The 19,621-nt window shown below is 39.5% G+C and overlaps 1 protein-coding gene across 2 annotated transcripts in view; it reads left to right on the top strand.

Moving 5' to 3' along the window:
* Positions 1-19,621, top strand: part of grm5b (glutamate receptor, metabotropic 5b) — an 89,871-nt gene that overhangs the window by 13,621 nt on the left and 56,629 nt on the right. For both annotated transcript variants that reach the window (XM_059330878.1, XM_059330880.1), the window contains exons 5-6: positions 7,313-7,387; positions 8,269-8,443. In XM_059330878.1, coding sequence (XP_059186861.1) covers positions 7,313-7,387; positions 8,269-8,443 — 250 coding nt within the window. The remainder of the gene's footprint in view (positions 1-7,312; positions 7,388-8,268; positions 8,444-19,621) is intronic.

Raw genomic sequence — 19,621 nt, 5'->3', positions numbered from 1 at the left:
AATAATATTATTGGAGAGGGGAATACCGGTACACTTAGTATTACTTTCTCTTCTGGGAGGTAGTATATAACATACAGGCCTGAAAATATGCATGTAATGCATTTCTGTTTCTGTTCCATTTCTAATTTTAAGAAGTCTCTCTTAGCACCAGTTTCGTCATTATTTTTTTATTTTAAGGGTCCAGTACCACAGAGATTAGAAGTGAGACCATAGAAATACAATAGGACTAGAAGGGACATTGCACTGCTTGCTATTGTCATTTGGCTGGTACAAAACAAAATGTTGATTGTTGTAAGTTGTTGATGGTATAGGGCTGTAAAGTGGCTGATAAATTAGCTAGCTAATGCTGCAGTCCTCCTAGATAGACCCAGCACTGCCGCTGGCTACCATAGCCTGCTGTTTGGCTCATTTTCTGTTCCCAGTTTCATAATGTTTAAAAGTTTGAAAGTGTTTGTCCTTGTGGGCTTTCGGGCATGCATCTCTACCCAAGCCTCGCTAGCTGTTGGCTTGTTGGTGTGTGTATAACAGCTATAGCTATGCACAGAGATGACTGTAAACAGGCAAGAGGCCTGGCAAACTGCTGCGGTAAAAATCCCAATTGAGACAAATATTGGACTGTATACATGTCCAAAGAGTGCTTCTTAAACTCAGATATTATCGTTATATCCAACATGTCTTCATCAGAAAATGCTACATTTGGAATAAGGCCAAATATCTAAATGGAGTATATGATTTACATGGCCCCTTAAATTTGGAATATTGTCTTATTCTGAAAAAAGAAGTGGATTATTTGAGTGCATGTGAACATAGTCAGCTACATCTGTGCTTTAACAGAAAGAGGAGAAGTTGTACAGTCCAACAGTTCCTGGATTAAAATCTTTGTAGAGCAGCCTGGGGAGACCAGACTTGAGCTGAAGGTGCTCCACTCAGCGCTGTGTTGTCCATTGTTCTTCATCAGCATTCTTCTTTAATCCACTTCCATTATTGCACATGTGTATATGCACTCTGCTGTATTGATGAAATCTGTACATATTCTGAACAATGTGATCACAGTCTGTTGTGAGTCTGATCATTAAACAAACTGATAATAATTCACAAACAGTAGCAATTGGGTTCCAGTGTTCATTTAGAGAATGATAATCATCCGCCACTGTTGCAGTCTTTCCCTGCCTCCCTCTCTCATTCCCTTCTATGTCACTCTGCCTAGTTCATTTCAGCTCAATGGGTTTTATTGACATGAAATTTGACATGTGTCACCCAAGCACACTCCTACAGAATTCGATCAATCTCTCAATAAATCAAGATGTCAACCCTCTCTCCACCACTTCCCTGTTTACTTTCATTCCCTTTGTCTTTCTTACTTTCTCTCTATCCTTCTTTCTTTCTTTCTCCAATTTATCTTTATTGACTCCGATCCTGACACCACCGATTCTCTCTCCCCTCCACATTCTCTGTTTTCTCTCTCTCTCCTTCCATCATCCCTCTCTCTTTCTGTAGCATGGCATGCCATGTGCCTATTTAACTGCCATGGCCTTCGCAGCATTGAGGAAGATGAAACTGGGATGTGTTGGGGAGGCCAGTGTAGAGGAAGGTATAATGAATGGGGAAGAGGAGAATGACTGAATACGCTCACATTTTTAATGTTCGTCTTTGGCAGTGTTGCCTAAGGGTGAAGATTCAAATTGGGTCATGGGCCAGTTTCTGGTGGGTCCCCATATAACAGGAGCTCTTCCGCGTTTAATGAGCCTGGGTCACAGATCTACATCTACTGAAATTGGCTCGAGCTCAGATTGCAGAACTTATGTTCTGGGGATCCATTTAATGGCCTCTGTTAAGATAGATGGTTTTCAAGCCCTCTTGCTGCCCGGGCTCTATCCCTGATATCTATGAGGGAGTATTAAATAGAGATTTTCTATTGGCACAGATGTTTGTTAGATCATTAGTGGGAAAAATGGGGGAGTCTTTGCCGTGTTATAAGTGCTTTTTACGAAACTTAGTTATATACTTTCTGATTGGTCAATTATGGCATTCTATGGTCAGTTATTTCTGAAGAGCAGCCTGTCGATATGGGCAAATTTCTGATCATAGACTGATGTTTTTTTCAATCCTATTAACCTGTAGAAAGAAGTCAGGCTGCTAGGATTGCTCGAGCACCTGGGGAGAGTTTGTGTTTACAAAATGTAATAGATTGTTTGATTATACTTTGAATATCTTAGAGTTATAAACTGTTTATTGGAAAAAAAAAACATTTTAACCATAAATAACAATTAACCGTTTTATTGAAAAATCATGAAGAAAAATTGGACGTGATGTGCCAGGTCAAGAAAATTGGTGTAGATAATGATGAAGTAAAAAATCTGGTGCTCTTCAAGCAAAGTAGTCAAGTAAGAATAAAAAAAATAATGACTGTCCAGCTTACTTAAATGGAAGTCCACGGTGTTGGTTCGCAGTGAAAAGAGCATCAATGGCACTCTAAATGTTAATTAATTAATTGATTATTCAGTATTCTTAACTATTTATCTGAACTTGGGCGAGAGGCAGAGCACACTAGATTTTAACAAGGCAAACACATAAAGACAGACAACCAGCTGCATGTATTTGAACTGTGGTAGGCAGGGACGTGCACATGATTATAGAGGGGCAGGGGCTCAAAGTGAGAAAAGGGCAGCATGTGTGCGCACAAAGCGCGCCCCCAAAAAATGTTCAGGTCCTTTACACAATATAGAAATTAATGTAGAATAAAAAAAAAATTGGCATTGTGCTGCAGGCATAATCAACATGAATCAAGTTTAAATACAGATGGTAATATTTCAAACACAGATAACCTACAGTTTATATCCCCGGAATTCAGAAATTACTATATTATTATTATTATTATTATTATTATTATTTTGTTAGCCCACACAGCAAAGTCACAATAAACTTTATATCTAGACTAGAATAGCAGGTTTCAGAACTGTGGCATGATAAACAGCCCACACTATAGGGGACGTAAGAACCACAAAACCAACTAGTGACTAGTTAGACCATAACTCACAGGTTCAAGTTGCTCCACTGTCACATTTCCTCAGTTATTCAGGGGGCAGCGGCTTCTCTCCCTCTCACTTACTCGCCCGCTCTCACCCTGTCTCTCTCTCTCTCTCTGGCGGCGAGTGCGCAGACAGAGAAACGGCAGGCATGACACACACAACAACCACTTATTACAAGAAAATGGGTTTTTGTAGCGTCATTTTTTTTACATCCCTATTTATTCATGTTATCTAAAAAACAAAACAAAACAAAAACACTCAGAGGGCACTTTTTAATACGAGGCAAAAAGGGCAGGGGCTCAAGCACCCCTAGGGCCCGATGTGTGCACGTGCTTGGTGGTAGGAAGCCAAAGAGATCCGCAATTTGAACCTGCGACCGTCTTACTGTGAGGTGAAAGTGCTAACCACTACACTATCAGGTGTATCAGACTGTAAACATGTTTATGTCTGCTGTAAAGTCGGCTGTTGGAGCCAGCCTCAAGTGGCCATTTAAGGAATTACAGTTTTTGGCATTGGCTTTATTTTTCACCCTGGAGGTTGAACAGAGTTTATGAGTCTATGCATATCTGTGTGTTGATGCATGCTGTTATTTTTTGTGTGTTTATGTTTGTGTTCCATTAGCCGTGTAATTCTTTAATCTTGTTTAACTCTGTGTTTGATACTGCGTGAGTGTCAGTGAGCGTGTGCCCCAGGGTATTACTGTTTGACATTTAGCTGCACATTGTTGTAGCACTCCAGATGTGATATGGGGTGGTGAGGGCATTGGTGAGGATTGTGGAGAACGAAGAGGAGAGGGATTGGGAGGAGCAGGATTAGAGGGCAGGAGGATGCCCTTTATTTCATAATGTTTACATTTTTACTGCATGTTGTTTTTCTCAGGGTGAAGCTGTGACCGCAGGGAACGAGAGTTGAAAAGAGGACACTGACAAAGAAGGGAGAGAGGGGAAAGGGAGGGAGCATGTAATTGCATGTAATAGAACTGATAAGAGTGACAAGAGGATGAGGGTGGTAATTGAGAAGGATGGAGGAAGGGTGAGAGGGAGAGGGGAGGCATGGAAACGATGGGAGAAAAGACACAGAGGCACCTGTCTCTGGATCTTACATTTTTACTGCCGGATTTAGCTGCTACGAGAAAGTGGGGGCAGCAAGAAACAAGTAGCTAGAGGAGGATGAGAGGGAGCTCCGTTTGATTGTATGTTGTAATTTATTGCAACACATCAGATGAATGAGAGGAGGAGGAGAGCTCAAAGAAGAAGGGGGCAGATGGGCGTAAATGTGAGGAGCACACAGTGAGAGATTTTTTTTGTTCTTTTTTTTATCTTGAATGTTTTTCTGCAGATTTTTTACTTTACGCTATTTTTTGTTTATCATTTAAATGATAGATTTTGGTATATGTATTTAAAAGACAACACTTTGTGGAGGAAACCAGCAAGAGGTAAAAAAGAACGGTAACACTTTACAATAACCATCTAAGTGATGTTTATAGATGGTTTATAGACCAATTATTAATCATTTACAAAATTCTATACATATTTAATCTTAAAATGTTTTCAAACAATTTCTTAAAGGTATTAGAATCATTTTGAAATCATTTACATACTTAATATGGTGTTATGATGAGTGCAAAACTATTAATAAACTAAGAATTATAATGTAATTGTGTGTTTATGGTAAAGAAACTATCAACTTACATTAATATACCTTCTATTTGGCATTTATAAATTATAGTTCAACATTAATACATTTTCTATTTACCATTCTAAATGGCCTATATACGGTTTATAAATGATGATTAAACATTAATAAACTATCTGTTAACCATTTATAAATGATGGTTATTGTAAAGTGTTACCAAAGGAACAAAAGAAATAAGTAAAAGGGTTTAAATAAAACAGAAAGAAACTGTGAATGTGTGATCTCTGTGCTGGATATCCCAGATGTTTCTGGTCAGTGGGAAGTGATGAAACAAAGGAAGTCCCCACATGTGAGGAGGGTGGTTCAGGTATATGTACTGTATGGTGTTTTGCTTTAAAATGTGAGCTACATAGCAAATTATGGAAATATTTTTAAGTGAATTTAGGGGAAGTATGGCCTGTGTGAGTGGATGAAAGGCAGCAGAGAGTAGGTGGGCAAGGTGAATTGTTTTATCGTATATATATATATATTTCTATATAATTTCTATGACGCTTTAGGTTCTGATCCTTGCAAAGCTAAAGTGAACAATAAAGGAGTATAGAAAATAGGCTTTACCCTGTGGTTATTTCATAAGGACTATTCATTTATTTTATTATCAGAAAACATGCTATATCTTGATATACCTATATCAATTTTAAGATATGACCTATATCTGGATAGAAGATTTTGGCCATATTGCCAAAATTAAAGGGAACTGAAGTAGTGCTGTTTATTGATATAGGTGGATGAAATCATTTCCAAAATCCACATAATTTTTTTATCGATCAAAATGATGTGCTTTAATCCATATTTCAGCCTTTCAAAAAACATATTTTTCACTCCACTGAAAAAAAAAATGCTTTCCTGCTAGTCAAACATGTATTTATGTTGATCGAGTTATATTCATGAAATAAAGCTGATTTGTCCATGAAAAACTTAAAAAGTTTGATATTTCAATTTTTTATTTAGCGGAATGATATTCTAAACGACAAACATTTGAAGCTTCATTTGAAAAGCTCAATAGAAGCTTCAAATGTAAATATAAAAAGACATTCTGTACAACTCTATATGGAAGAAAGATTTTGTGTAGATTTTTACTCCTACCCTTTGCATTTATGCTGCATTTGATCACAGTCCAAGTCAAAGCTGATGAAGCAATTTGTCAATTAGTGACACGGATGACATGGTGACATGCTCTACATATGAGGTCAATACTCTTTAAATGAAGCGACAAATTGGGTCTGCATTCTTTTTTGTGTATGTGTGAATTAGCCTGGAAGATTTCAGTGTTCTGTGTCCTGTAAAATCTAGTTGGGGGAAGTAATGAGAAAGAGAGGACTGACTGACTCCTGTTATGTTTGGTTGTAGTCTACAGTGTTTTTTTTAAACCTGGGTGGGATGGGAGAATATTTGTGTGAGAGTGTGCTAACAGTGTAAAGTAACATTTTTAGAGTCTGAAAGGCAGAAATGTGATAAAGAGACACACGACAGGCTTACTGAGTGAGAGAGGGAGAGAGAGATGTCTCACACATAAATCCCAGTTGAGACCAGAGAGAAGTAGGTTACAAGCTTTATCGATTTTGATGATGGCAACAGTATGAATGTGTGTGCGTGTGCATGAGTGTCTGTGCGTGTGTGTGCAGGATGGACGGTCTGTACCATCTGTCTCCCATTCCTCTCACTGAGACACTAATTACAGGACTTTACACTTTGCTCTACCACACTCATCATTGGCCTGACTACACCACACACACATACACACACACACACACACACACACACACTGACATGCAGCAGCGATCAGGGATTGTGGAACCTCTTCGACTTTCAGTGTACATTTCCTTTCCCTCTCTTTCCCCTTTTCACTCTGTGTGCTTTCCTTTCCTGCCATACATTTCCTTCCCTTTCTCTCCATCCCTCTCTCGATCTATTTCTATCGCTTTTTCTCCTTTGACATCTTCTTTGTCCTCATCAGTGTAAGTAGAGCAAAGATCGATGATACCTAATTAGACTGAATTCTATCATTGATAACATACTCGGTAAAAAAGAGGGAAAAAGAGTGAGAAAACAGAAAAACTGGTTAAAAAAAAGAACAGAAAGAGGGGGTGAGAAAGAGATCATTTTGATCTTTTCTTCAATCAACACAGAGAAGGGTACGAGATAAAAGGGAAAGGAAGACAAATTAGAGGGGAATCCTATCATATTCTTTGCCAGTGTGTACAACCATTCATTAGCATAAATTCCAGGTCACCCACTATCTCTGGCAAAGAAACGGGTGCCACAGTGGGGAGACGCTTTCTCTGACATAAATTTGAGCTTTCATGAGTAGAGGAGTAGCGGGCGAGTTACTGCAGTGGGCATGTTTTTGAAAATCAGGAGGGATCACGTCCTTCGCTGTCATCTTTTCCACCAAAAATGATTGTCTATTAGGGAGAATTAGGCAGTTTGTGAAAGCACACGTTCTCTTTCAATTTGCAAAATTTGAAATCTATCCATGTATCCATCCATCTATCCTGCTCTGCTTTTTTCAACGGCTATCTCAATCATTTTCAAACAAAACTGAATTCATTAAATATCCCTTACCCTTTACCCTTTCTGTGTTTTTCCAGGCAACTATGGTGAAAGTGGGATGGAAGCGTTCAAAGACATGGCAGCCAAGGAGGGCATCTGCATCGCCCACTCTGGTAAGATACTCAGGTCAAGACCATCACAGTAAACTTAGGAATATTAGTTTTAGAATATTAGTATGAGACGCTTTGGTACATTTCTCAAATCATCCTTAACATCCGCAAAACAGCATTTTTCAAAAACAAATCCCCACAATTTATTCAAAATACTATTATAGTGCAAACAAGTCAAACCATTTTGCATGTAATTTCTATATGTTTTATGGAATAGGAATATTTAACACCAGAGAACCAGTATTATACATTTTGATCGACACAACATAAGCAATTGATGATGTAGGAAATAGCAGACACAATTGTATTTAATAATTTGCATGAATGTGCCAAAGCATTTACAATTTGTTTGAGAGAATGAAAAATGTATTTTATGATGAGCACAATTGGCAAGATGATGTGGAGGTAGAACAAGTAGTTTTGAGAATTAAAATTCTGTTCTGAGAAATTTACCAAAGCGTCTGAGAAAAAACACAATTACAGAAATTTGTCGTCAAGTAAGAAACTTTTAGTGGGTGTATAGTTTGTGTAATGATTAGCATTTTCACACAAACAGCAATAAGCAGCACTGGCATCTAATTATTTAGATTTGTTAAACAAGGACACTGCGGTGTCGGCAGTTAAATCTATTTACCTGCCGTCTCAGCTTACAGACATCTACTAAACAAAGACATATATTTTATAAATCAATAAAGATCAGCATGTTGTTTTATTACCTTGTGAAGACCCATTTCACACTGTGGGTGTCAGGTGGTTCACACTTAAGCCCAATAAAAAAAAACCCTGAAACTCAACACCTGACACAACAGGAAGGAACGGAGATCCAAACATATTGCATTCTTCACAGACCATGTTCGTATTTGTCTGACATCTGTTTTCCTCAGGCAAAATCTGGAGCAATGCTGGAGAGCAGAGCTTTGATCGATTGCTGGAAAGACTGAGGGGCCACCTGCCCAAGGCCAGGGTGGTGGCATGTTTCTGTGAAGGCATGACCGTCCGCAACATCCTCATGGCCATGAGACGCCAGGGCCTGGTGGGGGAGTTCCTGCTCATCGGCAGGTCAGTGGAGCTACACAGTTCAGTTCTGCTGGATCATATTGAGCAGGGGTATATTGCCATACAGAAGGGATATACAGAACGGGTTTTCCCATAGACTGTATAAAACAGAGGGCTGCAATCCATTACATGTCATGGCCAGCCAAATAGCATAATAGCATCTTTGTAGCAAGCGCAGGCCGTTACCTGGTCAATGACAACTAATGATGTCATGGATGATGTTTATACTGACAGGCAAGTAGAAAGATGGGCATGTGAAAAATATGATTTTCACATGTTAAATAATATTATTAATTAAATATAAATATTTTGTAATAATAATAATAATAATAATATTAATAATAATAAATAATAATATAATAATTATTTTTTTATTTGTGACTTAACCTGCATTCCTTCTAATGGCCAGCAGGGGGTGACTCCACTGGTTGCAAAAAGAAGTCTGATTTTATAGAAGACTATGAGAAAATTAGCCTATTTCTTACCTGATTTATGCCTCAGTAAACATATTCCTCATGACCTTATCATCTCAAGTGCTTGTTTCAAACTCATCATTGATACAGCATTATGTGTATTTAGTAAATGATGGTCCCATTTAGAATAAAATACGCATATAAGAAAGGTAAGCTTTAGGGCATGATGATGTGTGTCCATGGCAGTGTTTACATTTAAATAACTTTACCGTCAGTCTCCAAAAATCCCAAGATGTGATGGCCAATTTGCAAAGCATGACACCAACAAAGAAATTGTTAATGCCATGGTGGCTATGTCCACTTCTTTTATACAGTCTATGGGGTTCAACCAGGAACTCTGTACCTGTGAGTCCTGCTGAGTTTATGAAAATGAAATATGATTGGATCAGTCAAAACAGTAATCAACTTGTTTTGTAACTAGTGTGTTCCATGTTATATATATCCAAGCAGCTATAATCAAACTGTGTGACCCATTGGGGATTTCACACACTGCATGTTTTGGAGGGCAGATGGAGAGGCAAAGCTGTGGCTCTGTGTTGTTCTCTAAAATAACCCTCTTATGAGAGCTATTGATGATTAAAAACACAGAGCTATTACCATTAATATAAGAGCCCAGCTGGTAAATATCTGCTTCAAACTGTTTTCAACCTAGTTCTTTGCATGAAATGCACATCCAGCTGGTGATTATCAGACTTCAAAGTAACTTCAACCTGGTCTTTGACCGGCAGTTCTGCTGTCATCCTGCCACATTGTTGAGTTATTCCACACGCATCCCCAGATGATGTGACTGATTAGGCATTTTGCCTCAAACATTTCCCAACTGAATAAACTGGCAAGTGTTATTTGCTAATTTTGTAACATATTGTTTTTTATAATTAATTACAATTTAGCAAATGACTGATAAGCCTAATAGACCAATCTCTGTAATTAGCTGCGCAGAGTTTCAGACATTTCTTCTTTTGTAATCAGTTCAATTCCTAGTTTGTTTGTTACACAAATGTGCATTCATTTCTTTTGATGCTAATGAAGGAGGTCATGAATTCATTGGAGGTGGCCTGCCTCTGTTGCAGAAGGGTGCAGGAAACCCTTGTAATATGCTTCACATTATAACGGAGCAAGTGAAGTTTATTATGTGGCTGGTTAACAACATGTTCTTGTTTGAGTCTGCTTTGTTTAAAGACCAGTTAATTTTGAACTCAGGAACCTCTGTGACGTGGTAGTGGAAAAAACTGTAGATTTTTGTAATGCCTCCGTCAAATGATAGAGCAATGGGCTTTATATCACAAACATGAAGCTCATTTAGCTTTGTTCTCACTTCCCACAATTCACTTACAAAATAACCCTCCTGGGCTGTTTTTATCTACATCTATGCGTGTTTGTGTGTGTGTGTGTGTGTATGCGTTTATATGTTTTTTTCTTTGATTGCCATGCCCACTGTGTGATAAAGATTAGATAATATATTATTTTGGCTCCTATGCCAGCCATACAAAGAAAAAAATAGTCTTTTCAATAGATTGGAACCATCATCATGTATTCATCATAAAAATGCCACAAATGGGATTCTACTCAATTCTATTTTACTCTTCCCACAGTCATCTGATCCGCGCTGTGTAACTAAATCATAGCCAGCATCATTTTTGCCATCATCCCCACCATGATGCTCATTATCATCACGCTCATCTTATTCATCATCATCCTCCTCATCTGCATCATCTTTGTCGGCATCCTGCTGACAGTGAGGTAAAGTATTAAACCATATTGAACTTAATATCTGGGTAATTTGGTTTGCCTTTCCATCATAGATGAAAGTGAAAGAAGAGAGAAAGATCATAAACTGACAAAAAGATCATAAAACGATAAATATCCTGTCTCGTAGAATTTAAGTTATGGATTATCTTAAGTTGTAAATTTGATATCCTGTTATGGGTTGAGTTGTTCTTCACTTTGGACTATTTACAGTACAGAGGGTTTGATGGATGCTTTTATTTCACACATCTGTTTTGAATAGTTTCTCAAAGCTACAAAACCGAGGCAAAGCCGACAACAGTGCTCTGTCCTCTAACAATTACTGTGAATGCACCTTTTAGCAGAACACTTAACCTCTGACTGGTCCAGTGCAGCTGCTGGATGATTAACAGTAGAAATATTTGGGAATATTTGTGCAAATGGATAAAAGAAATCATCATTCTCAGTATGACAGAGACTCCTGGCCCTGTGGGCTTCACATGCACACTCGCTGCCCTACGCTCCATATGACATATGCAAATGAGAGTAGCTGAAGAAAACAACTTGTGAAATGCCATGCCTCACGCAAGCTTTGATACTCACAGTACTACTGTATGAAAATGGCTGAGTTTAAGTGCAATCCACATGTTTACACATTACATCCAATCCAATCCAAACCACTGTATTTATATAGCATATTTTTAGCAAACACAAGGTTTCCAAAGTGCTGCACAAAAAGACAAACACAATTAAAGCACAATAAAAAAGACAGGTAGACAATAGAATTATAAAATAAAATAAGATAAAATAAATTTAATAGAGTAAAATAAAAATAAATAATATGCACTGCCTACACACAATGTATACACATACAATTAAAAAAAAACATTGCTGTAAGAGTCCTTTGGGGAACAGCTCAATGCATTTCATGACTGTGTGGTTCATAGGGCTGTCCTACATCAAAGCACAGTTTACTGTATATGTGACTGTGTTGTGATGGTCATTTAATGAAAGGATTTATTTATTGTGTATAGTGAATATTACAGAAGATATGGAAATCTAACAAAAACTGCATACTAAATATTGGTCTAAAAAAATTGCAATTAGATTATTTTCCCATATCATTCAGTCTTATTTCTCCGTCAGAGTTCTGAGGACTTCAGAAACCTGGGTTTTGTTTCTTAGCAGAGGTACACCACTGTTAATCTGGTTTTGGCGAGTTGGAAGCCATTGAGGGTTCTCATCCTTGTCACTGGTTTGTCATCCTTGTTTCTGGTTTGTCATCCTTGTCGCTGGTTTGTCTTTGTTTCTTGTATTGGTTATTCAGAACATCGTCATGGAGGAAGGTGGGGTCAGGGGCATATAATGGAATCCTTTTGGTTTAAGCTCACAGATGTCAGAGAAAATGAAGGTAATGTTAGGAAAAATGAAGTAGCTGGTGTAGCAGTGCATGCAGACACTGCCAATTAGGAAGAAAAATGGAACATGTTCTTGAATAAGTGCAAATAATAGGTAAAAAAAAAAGATAAAAAGTTCACTTACAGTATACCTCATTGGCTCTGAAATTTGGCACAGCAATTTGCAGTTTATTCAGTTTAAATAGCAACCAAAAAAAAGTGTTATTCTATATTAGATCTAAGATGTTGCCAAATTAAATCAATTTATTTCAACAGTTTCCTTAAATTATGCAACAGACTCCTTTATTTCGTACTTAATGGTCACTTGTCAAAGTAAAATGTCTTGATCTAAGTGTTAAAGCATTTAAATGAACTAAAGCTCTCTCACCATTTGGCTTTCCACTTGTGTGAAGAAAATTGTTTTCTAAGGCTGCATATCGAACCTAATGGCTTGTTTAAATTGATATTTTTTGCGGTATATCTTGTGATGTTCTGTCTCTGGCCAGTCGGTCTTGATTAGGTCGGTTAATTGAATATCAGCCTTCGTTAGCGTCAGAATCATAAATGAACTGTAGTTGTAAATTGGAGATGGTCACGGGTGGATGCACTGCTCACTCGAGGTCTGTGGAAGGAACTTCTGATTAGCCCAGTTGGGCAGACACCCGTTTAACACCAGGATAATTACATTACCACAAGAGCACACAGAAGATTATTCAGTTACCTAGGGCAGATAAGTATGGTCATTAATTGAATAGACTACTACAAGATCTGCAGATTGCATTTTTACTGTTGGGATTGGCTGTGTGCTGGACCAGAGCAATATTTTTAGATGAATGTTTGATATTCCCTGAATCTTGCCTGCCTGTATGGTCGTCTTTAACAGTGCCTTGATGTGATGGGTCAGTCTGGAAATTGCTTTTTCTTTTTTTTAATTGGTCAAGTCGCTGTCTGATAAATCCTCAGTTTGCTTGTACATTTCTTCACTCTTGATATATCCTCCAACCTCTCATAGCAAACTCATTTTAAAAGACGCAATGAAAAACATAAGCCATTTCTGATATTAGTCTTACGCCTGGATTCCACTGGATGCGTAACGACTCCGACAGGGGTCTGTCCGCAACGGCTGCGTATCTACGCAGTCCGTCAACACCCACCGGATCTGTCTATGTCGGAGCTGTTGCGGACAGCAGAGTCCCGAGGACGCACGAGATCTCGCGAATTCACGCCTAATCAATTGATATAACTGGAAGATAATCAACATCTCCTCGTTAATGACTGGAGACAAATCCAGCGACTCCGTCTTAACGAGCGCTAACGAGGTCGGCCGGCTTGTTAACGAGCCGGCCGACCTCGTTAGCGAACCCGAGGTATTTTATTTTGAAAATATACCGGTGTTTTATTTTGTGTCTGTGCAAGACTTCCTGTCCCGAAAGATCTGCTCTGTGCTGAATTTATGCGTAGTGCTCCGTCGTCCGACAAAAATAGAAGCTCTGCGCAAGTGTTGCGAGGGCTGTCGGATGGCCCTGCGTTGTCGGATTCATTACGCAGCGGATCTGCAGTCGGTGGAATCTCACACATTGATTATAATGGGTGCGTAACGGTTCCGACGACGGATCTGCAGCCGTTACGCATCCAGTGGAATCCAGGCGTCAGTCAAGTTAAGTCAATATATTTTCTGTTTTCCAGTGTGGGCAATTTTTGCTGCAGAAAGCATAACAACACATACAACATACAATAAACCATAAAACATACAGCATATGACATAAACATTTGCCCAGGGTGGTTATGCACCATTGAGAATTGTCCTGAGTTATTTAAGCTCCCCTTGAGCAGGCTGTAGCACAGACAGTGCATGTAAATAAATGGCACTAGGTCTTCTTCCATGACGTAGCATCCGGTGATCCCCCTTCTCACCCATACACATTTGAGACTCTGTGCATGTATGACTGACTGGGTGCAGTCTCATTTATAAAGGTTGTGAGATCAGTAGATGGTCTGTGGCTCTATGGTTACTCTCTGGAGGTCAACAACACAAAGCTGGATGAAAATCAGTATGTTTCCCTTTAAATGTACACCATATTATCAAATATCATCATCACCATCATCATCATCATCATCATCATCATCATCATCATCATCAGATAATGGACTTTCCAACACATTCAAAAACCTTAAAGCCCCTCTCCGGCCAATATAACTTCCTGTTTAATGGTTAAAATTCAGTGACATTTAAGGAACTGATCAGGTCAAAATGTTCAGTAAATGTTTTTTGACAGGCACACAATTGACAACAGTGATAATACATTGACATAATACTTCATTAACATAAGCATAATATATAAACCCACCATTATTTAGTACTGTGAATGCTTTAGGATGACATCAGTAATACTGCAGACGTCGGATATTTCATGAAATCTCCTTTAACATTTGGTAGATTTTAAAAAGCAGGCACACAGTTTCACTGTTTCTAGTTTTAGATTTTTATGTTCTTCTTCTAGAAATAATCCTAAAAACCCACATCAGGTCCTGGGGCTAACTGCCACATCACAAGAAAACTATGACACACACACACACACACACACACACACACACACACACACACGGTCTGGATTTGCAGCCTGAGTGTATTGATTGCTTCTGTCCTATAATTCCTTATGGTGCCAGCAGGCTACAGACCCATTAATGAATAGCTGGGCTGAGATAAATATCTAGCCACACGGGACACACAAACACCCTCCCCACTTAGACGTCTACACACACACACACACACACACACACACACACACACTTGTGGGCACAAACTCACATGCACTCATGTCATTAGTTTTTCTGTAAATCATCTTAATAACCTCTTTAAATGTACTCTCCTTTCTCAAATTCAAACAAGGTCCTATGAGTGACACAAATAAATCACCTGTCACTCTAAAATGTTGCATTTCCTCCTCCCATATTTTTCATCCATACATTGGAACCATCGCCCAAGATACATTTTTTATTAGTCCAAACACACAGATTTTATGATGATAATTCTTTGGCACGGCAGATATGGACAAATGCTGTCTGACTTGTTAGTCTAAAAAAGCATCACAAATCCTTAATCCTCTAAATGACATATGACAGAAAGATTGCAGATTGTGTGTGTTTGGGTGTGTGTCTGCGTGGATCTGTTTTTATACACTGCACCAGATGAATCTACAATTTATGATTTGTGTTAGTTTATGATATCAATCAAAATCAAATCAAAATTACTTTATTCATCCCCGAGGGGAAATTCAGTTAGTCTGGTAGAATATCTTGCAGAATGAGACAGCCTGGTGGCTGTAGGAGCAAAGGATCTTTTGTATCTCTCCGTCCTGCAACGGAGAGAAAGGGGCCGTCCACTGCTGTTTTTTTGGTCCATAAAGGTTTTGTGTAGCGGATGATCTGGGTATTTCAGGATGGCCTCGAACATCTTGACAGGTCATCTCTCCACCACCTCCTCCAGTGTGTCCACCTTGGCTCCAACCACAGAACCAGCTCTTTAGACCAGTCTGTCCAACCGCCTTCATCTCTGTGTCTGATGCTGCCTCCCCAGCAGACTGCAGCAAAAAACAACACACTACCACCACAGACTGATAAAACATCTGCAGCATCTTACTACAGATGTCAAGAGATCTTAGTTTCTGATACACGCCACAATAGCAGTGTCGTCGGGAGTACTTCTGGATGTGGCAGGACTCAGAGTTGTATTTGAAGTCCCCTGTGTACAGTGTGAACAGGAATGGAGCCAGAACAGTCCCTTGTGGAGCCCCTGTGCTGCTCATTAATGTCCCAGAAACACAGTTCCCCAACCTGACATACTGTGGTCTTCCTGTCAGGTAATCTGTGATCCAGGAGATGAAGGAAAGATCCACTCCCATCTCTGTGAGCTTGTTTTTAAGTATGTTGGCAGTAGTAGTACATGCTCATGATGAGGAGACCCAAGTTGATAAATAGCTGAAACATTGGTTAACTTGACCTGTGAGCAGGTACTAACGGGGTCGAAGCCTCCTGCGCAAGTTGGACACGGTGGCCCACGGACGCAATGCAAGTCAGGCCTGCAGGCCCACATGTGACACACAAGGCAGGTTGAGAGTAACTTTGAATTCCAGCCCATTTAGCCCATTGGACTGACTTATGAAGATGAGTTGGAAAAATGAGGTTCGGCAAATATTTCAGCTTCTTTTATCAGGTTTTGTTCAGGGCCTCAGGGTGGCGAGACATACTGCTTGCCCCAGTTTCATGTAAATCCGACAGAACCTTGTGGTGATATATGACACTTCTTATGTATGTGTACAAGTTTTTTTTATACCTTTTGCATTTTTGGCACGGTGCCACCTATTGGCTGATTGGTGGCATATTTTGCACAGAGCCTCAGTGGAGCATTGGAAAATAGTGAGCAAAGTTTCGTGTGAATAGGAGTACTTGATGCCAAGATAGTCAGCACTTGCTGCTTTGCACGCATGATGTAAGAAATGTTTAATGTGCAACATAGTATGCCTGCCCTGTGAATTTTACCTTACATATTGTGTTTGTTGCAGTACCACTTTTATCAATGGAAGAATTAAAAAAATCTCAGTTTCAGTAGGGTTCCCAACACCGCTGGTAGTGTGATCGATGTTGGTTTACATACGTTGGATCCCAGTCCCCTCTGACTTGGACTTCTGAAAATTAAAAACAATGCAAATACAAATGATATAACTGTGTAAAAGGCTAAAACCAATGCATATAAGTGTGCACACTCACAGCTCAAGTAGTGTAGTTGCATTTCCATGGCAGCCAATATGTAACCACTGCTGGATCCTCTTGTGTTTTCACAAGAGGCAGACATTCAGGCTGAGCTGAAGAAGCGACTATACTGTTGAATGAATTGAAAGAGAATAGTTTGAATCAAAAGTCAAAAAGCAGACTCTCTCTGGAGATCATCCAGCACAAGTCTGCACCCCTTCTGCCTGCTGTTGCCATGGAAATATCCCCTACCATATTTGGATGAATCCAGCATAGCAGCTGGGGTGATATGTGGCGCATGCGCATGCATGGCTATGTGCATGCGTGGGTGCATCTATATATGAGTGTGTTACTGTCAGGAAATGTGTTCATTGCAGGCTTTTCTGTCATACATTTAGTTTTGTTAGGAGAGGGGCTTATTGATAATGCTTATGGACATTTCAGTGAAATTCAGATCAGAGCCTGAACATTTCTGTGCTGATATTCTCCAACCCAACGGCCCTCTCATCTCCCATGACTCCCACATTTCTCATCTTTGTCAGACTCTCCCTCATTATGAATATTTTCCCTCCTTATCCATCTGTTCCTTTACCTTTATCTCTTCTCTCATTTGTGACTGTATCTCGTCTCTCACTCTCCGTCACTGTGTCCCCCTCTGAATCCAGCTGCTTGTGCTTTGTCAGAGTGTTATAGTGTGATGTATGCGAGCTGAGACCCTGAACTGATCATTTAACAGAGGTCAGACCCCCGCAGTGTCCTACTTCACACCACAGCTGTCTGTTAAGGCCACACTTCCTCATGGTTTTAAATTGACAGAAATTTGAAAGAGAGAGGTTAAACGGCATCTTGTGGCAAAACATCTAAGATGTCTCAAAGCTGCCCGTCTTTAAAATTGATTTTTAGTGGATTGTACACCTGCAAAGTAGTGAGAGCAGATCAAAGCCATGGTGAGGGCAGAGCAGGCAAACAGAGTGAGGAGGGGGAAGGAAAGATGCAGAAAAGGAAGGAATGGGAAGAACGGAGAAGATGATTGAAGAGAGGAGAGATTAGCAGATGAGGGCAGAACAGAAAAGACAGGTATAGGTTGTGTGTGTGTGTGTGTGTGTGTGTGTGTGTTTGTGCGTGCGCGTGCATGTGTGTGTGTATGTGTGTGTGTGTGTGTGTGTGTCTTTCAAATATCATGGTGATAAAAGATTTCCTGCCAGACATGAAAAGCAAATCGCTCACAGTAGGAGTGTAATTTACGCATCACTGTTGGGTTTGAGATTTATCTGCCTTTGCAAATACACACACACACACACACACACACACACACACAGACACACACACACACACACACATTCTGTACATACACACACACTAAGTCTATTCGAGTCTGCGGTGTATGGTGCATGGAGCTTTGCAATGTTTGTGAGTATCATGTAATTTACCTTTGATTAAAACAAGAGCTACTTCGTGTCATTTAATTGGCGAAACGATGGAAATTAACTCCGCTCTGTCTTTTCATTGCTTCGTAATAAAAGACTGCCGGTAATTAAACACTGGGGACTATGTAGGAAAGAATGATGGATGGAGACGGAAGAGATTAAGAGAAATTTGTTTATGACAGTGTCCCTGGGGATCCTTAAAAAAAAATCGTAATAGTCATTAAATTAAATCAACTCAAAATAAGGCCTTAATTGGTAGTTAAATGTCTTAAATCAATCTTTGAAAAGTATTGAAAGAGCTAGAATGTGGGAAGTAGGATTTTTTATCATTTTCTTTCTGTAAAATCTCAAAATAATCATCTTTTTTGCAGATCAGGATAGTTGAACCAACGATACTCTGTCACTGCACCCTGGACGATGTGGAAAGGGAAAATCAAACAAAAATAGCCTATATAACCAAGATGTTTTTTGCATCACTGAAACCATTACAGGAGCTACACAGTGGGGTAGTGGTTAGCCCTCTCGCTTTACAGCACGGGTCGCTGATTCATCTCCAGCTTGCAGCTTCCTCCCAAATACATGCCCCTTTGGTTTAATTGGTGACTCTAAAGTGCCCGTAGGAATGAATGAGAGTGTGTAGTTGTCTGTATTTATGTGTCTGCCCTGCAATAGTCTGACGACCTGTCCAAGGTGTACCCCGACGTTTGTTAACTCGCCTCTTGACCAATGTCAGCTGGCATTGGCTCCAGCCTCTGTGACCTGAGTTCGGATAAGCGTTGAGGATAATGGATGAATGGAGGAAACCAGTACAAAGCAAGAGGTTTCTCAAACTAGGCATGATGGGAATCACGGCAGTGGATCCCACATGCAGAGTGAGAAACACAAAATCCCCAACAAGCATTTGGTATTTTCCAGTTCGGCTCTGCACTGTGCACCACAAGACAAAAAAAAATCATGTGTTATGCAAATGCAATAAACGTTTGGGCAAAATTTTCACTCAGTAGTTGGTGTTGCTTATGGTGTTGTTTCATCAATTTTGGTTATTGTGAAATTATTCTTAAAATTTAATTCTGAGTGGCATTAAAAAAAGTCTTCAAAAAGTCTTCTGTGTAACTTGACTTTAGCTATAGGAATGCTGTATGAGTTTGTGCATCTTAATTTATATAAATTACTGACTGCTGTGAGCGAGTGATGCTGCGGCCTCCTCTGTAAAGGTTGTGAGATCAATAGTTGGTCTGTGGCTTCATGGCCTCTCTGTGGAGGTCCACTGCTGGAGACATTTAAACTGAACACACATGTAGATGCATGTTCCTGACACTGTTGCTGAAATGTGTGTAAACAGAGGACATGTGTTTAAACTGGGTTTAAACTTTTAACATATGAAATCTGTGCTAATGACTCAAATCTTGT

The sequence above is a fragment of the Centropristis striata genome, chromosome 4 (genome assembly GCF_030273125.1).
Source record: "Centropristis striata isolate RG_2023a ecotype Rhode Island chromosome 4, C.striata_1.0, whole genome shotgun sequence".
NCBI lineage: Eukaryota > Metazoa > Chordata > Actinopteri > Perciformes > Serranidae > Centropristis > Centropristis striata.
Note: the sequence above shows the minus strand (reverse complement) of the source record. Positions and strands in the feature narration are given on the sequence as shown.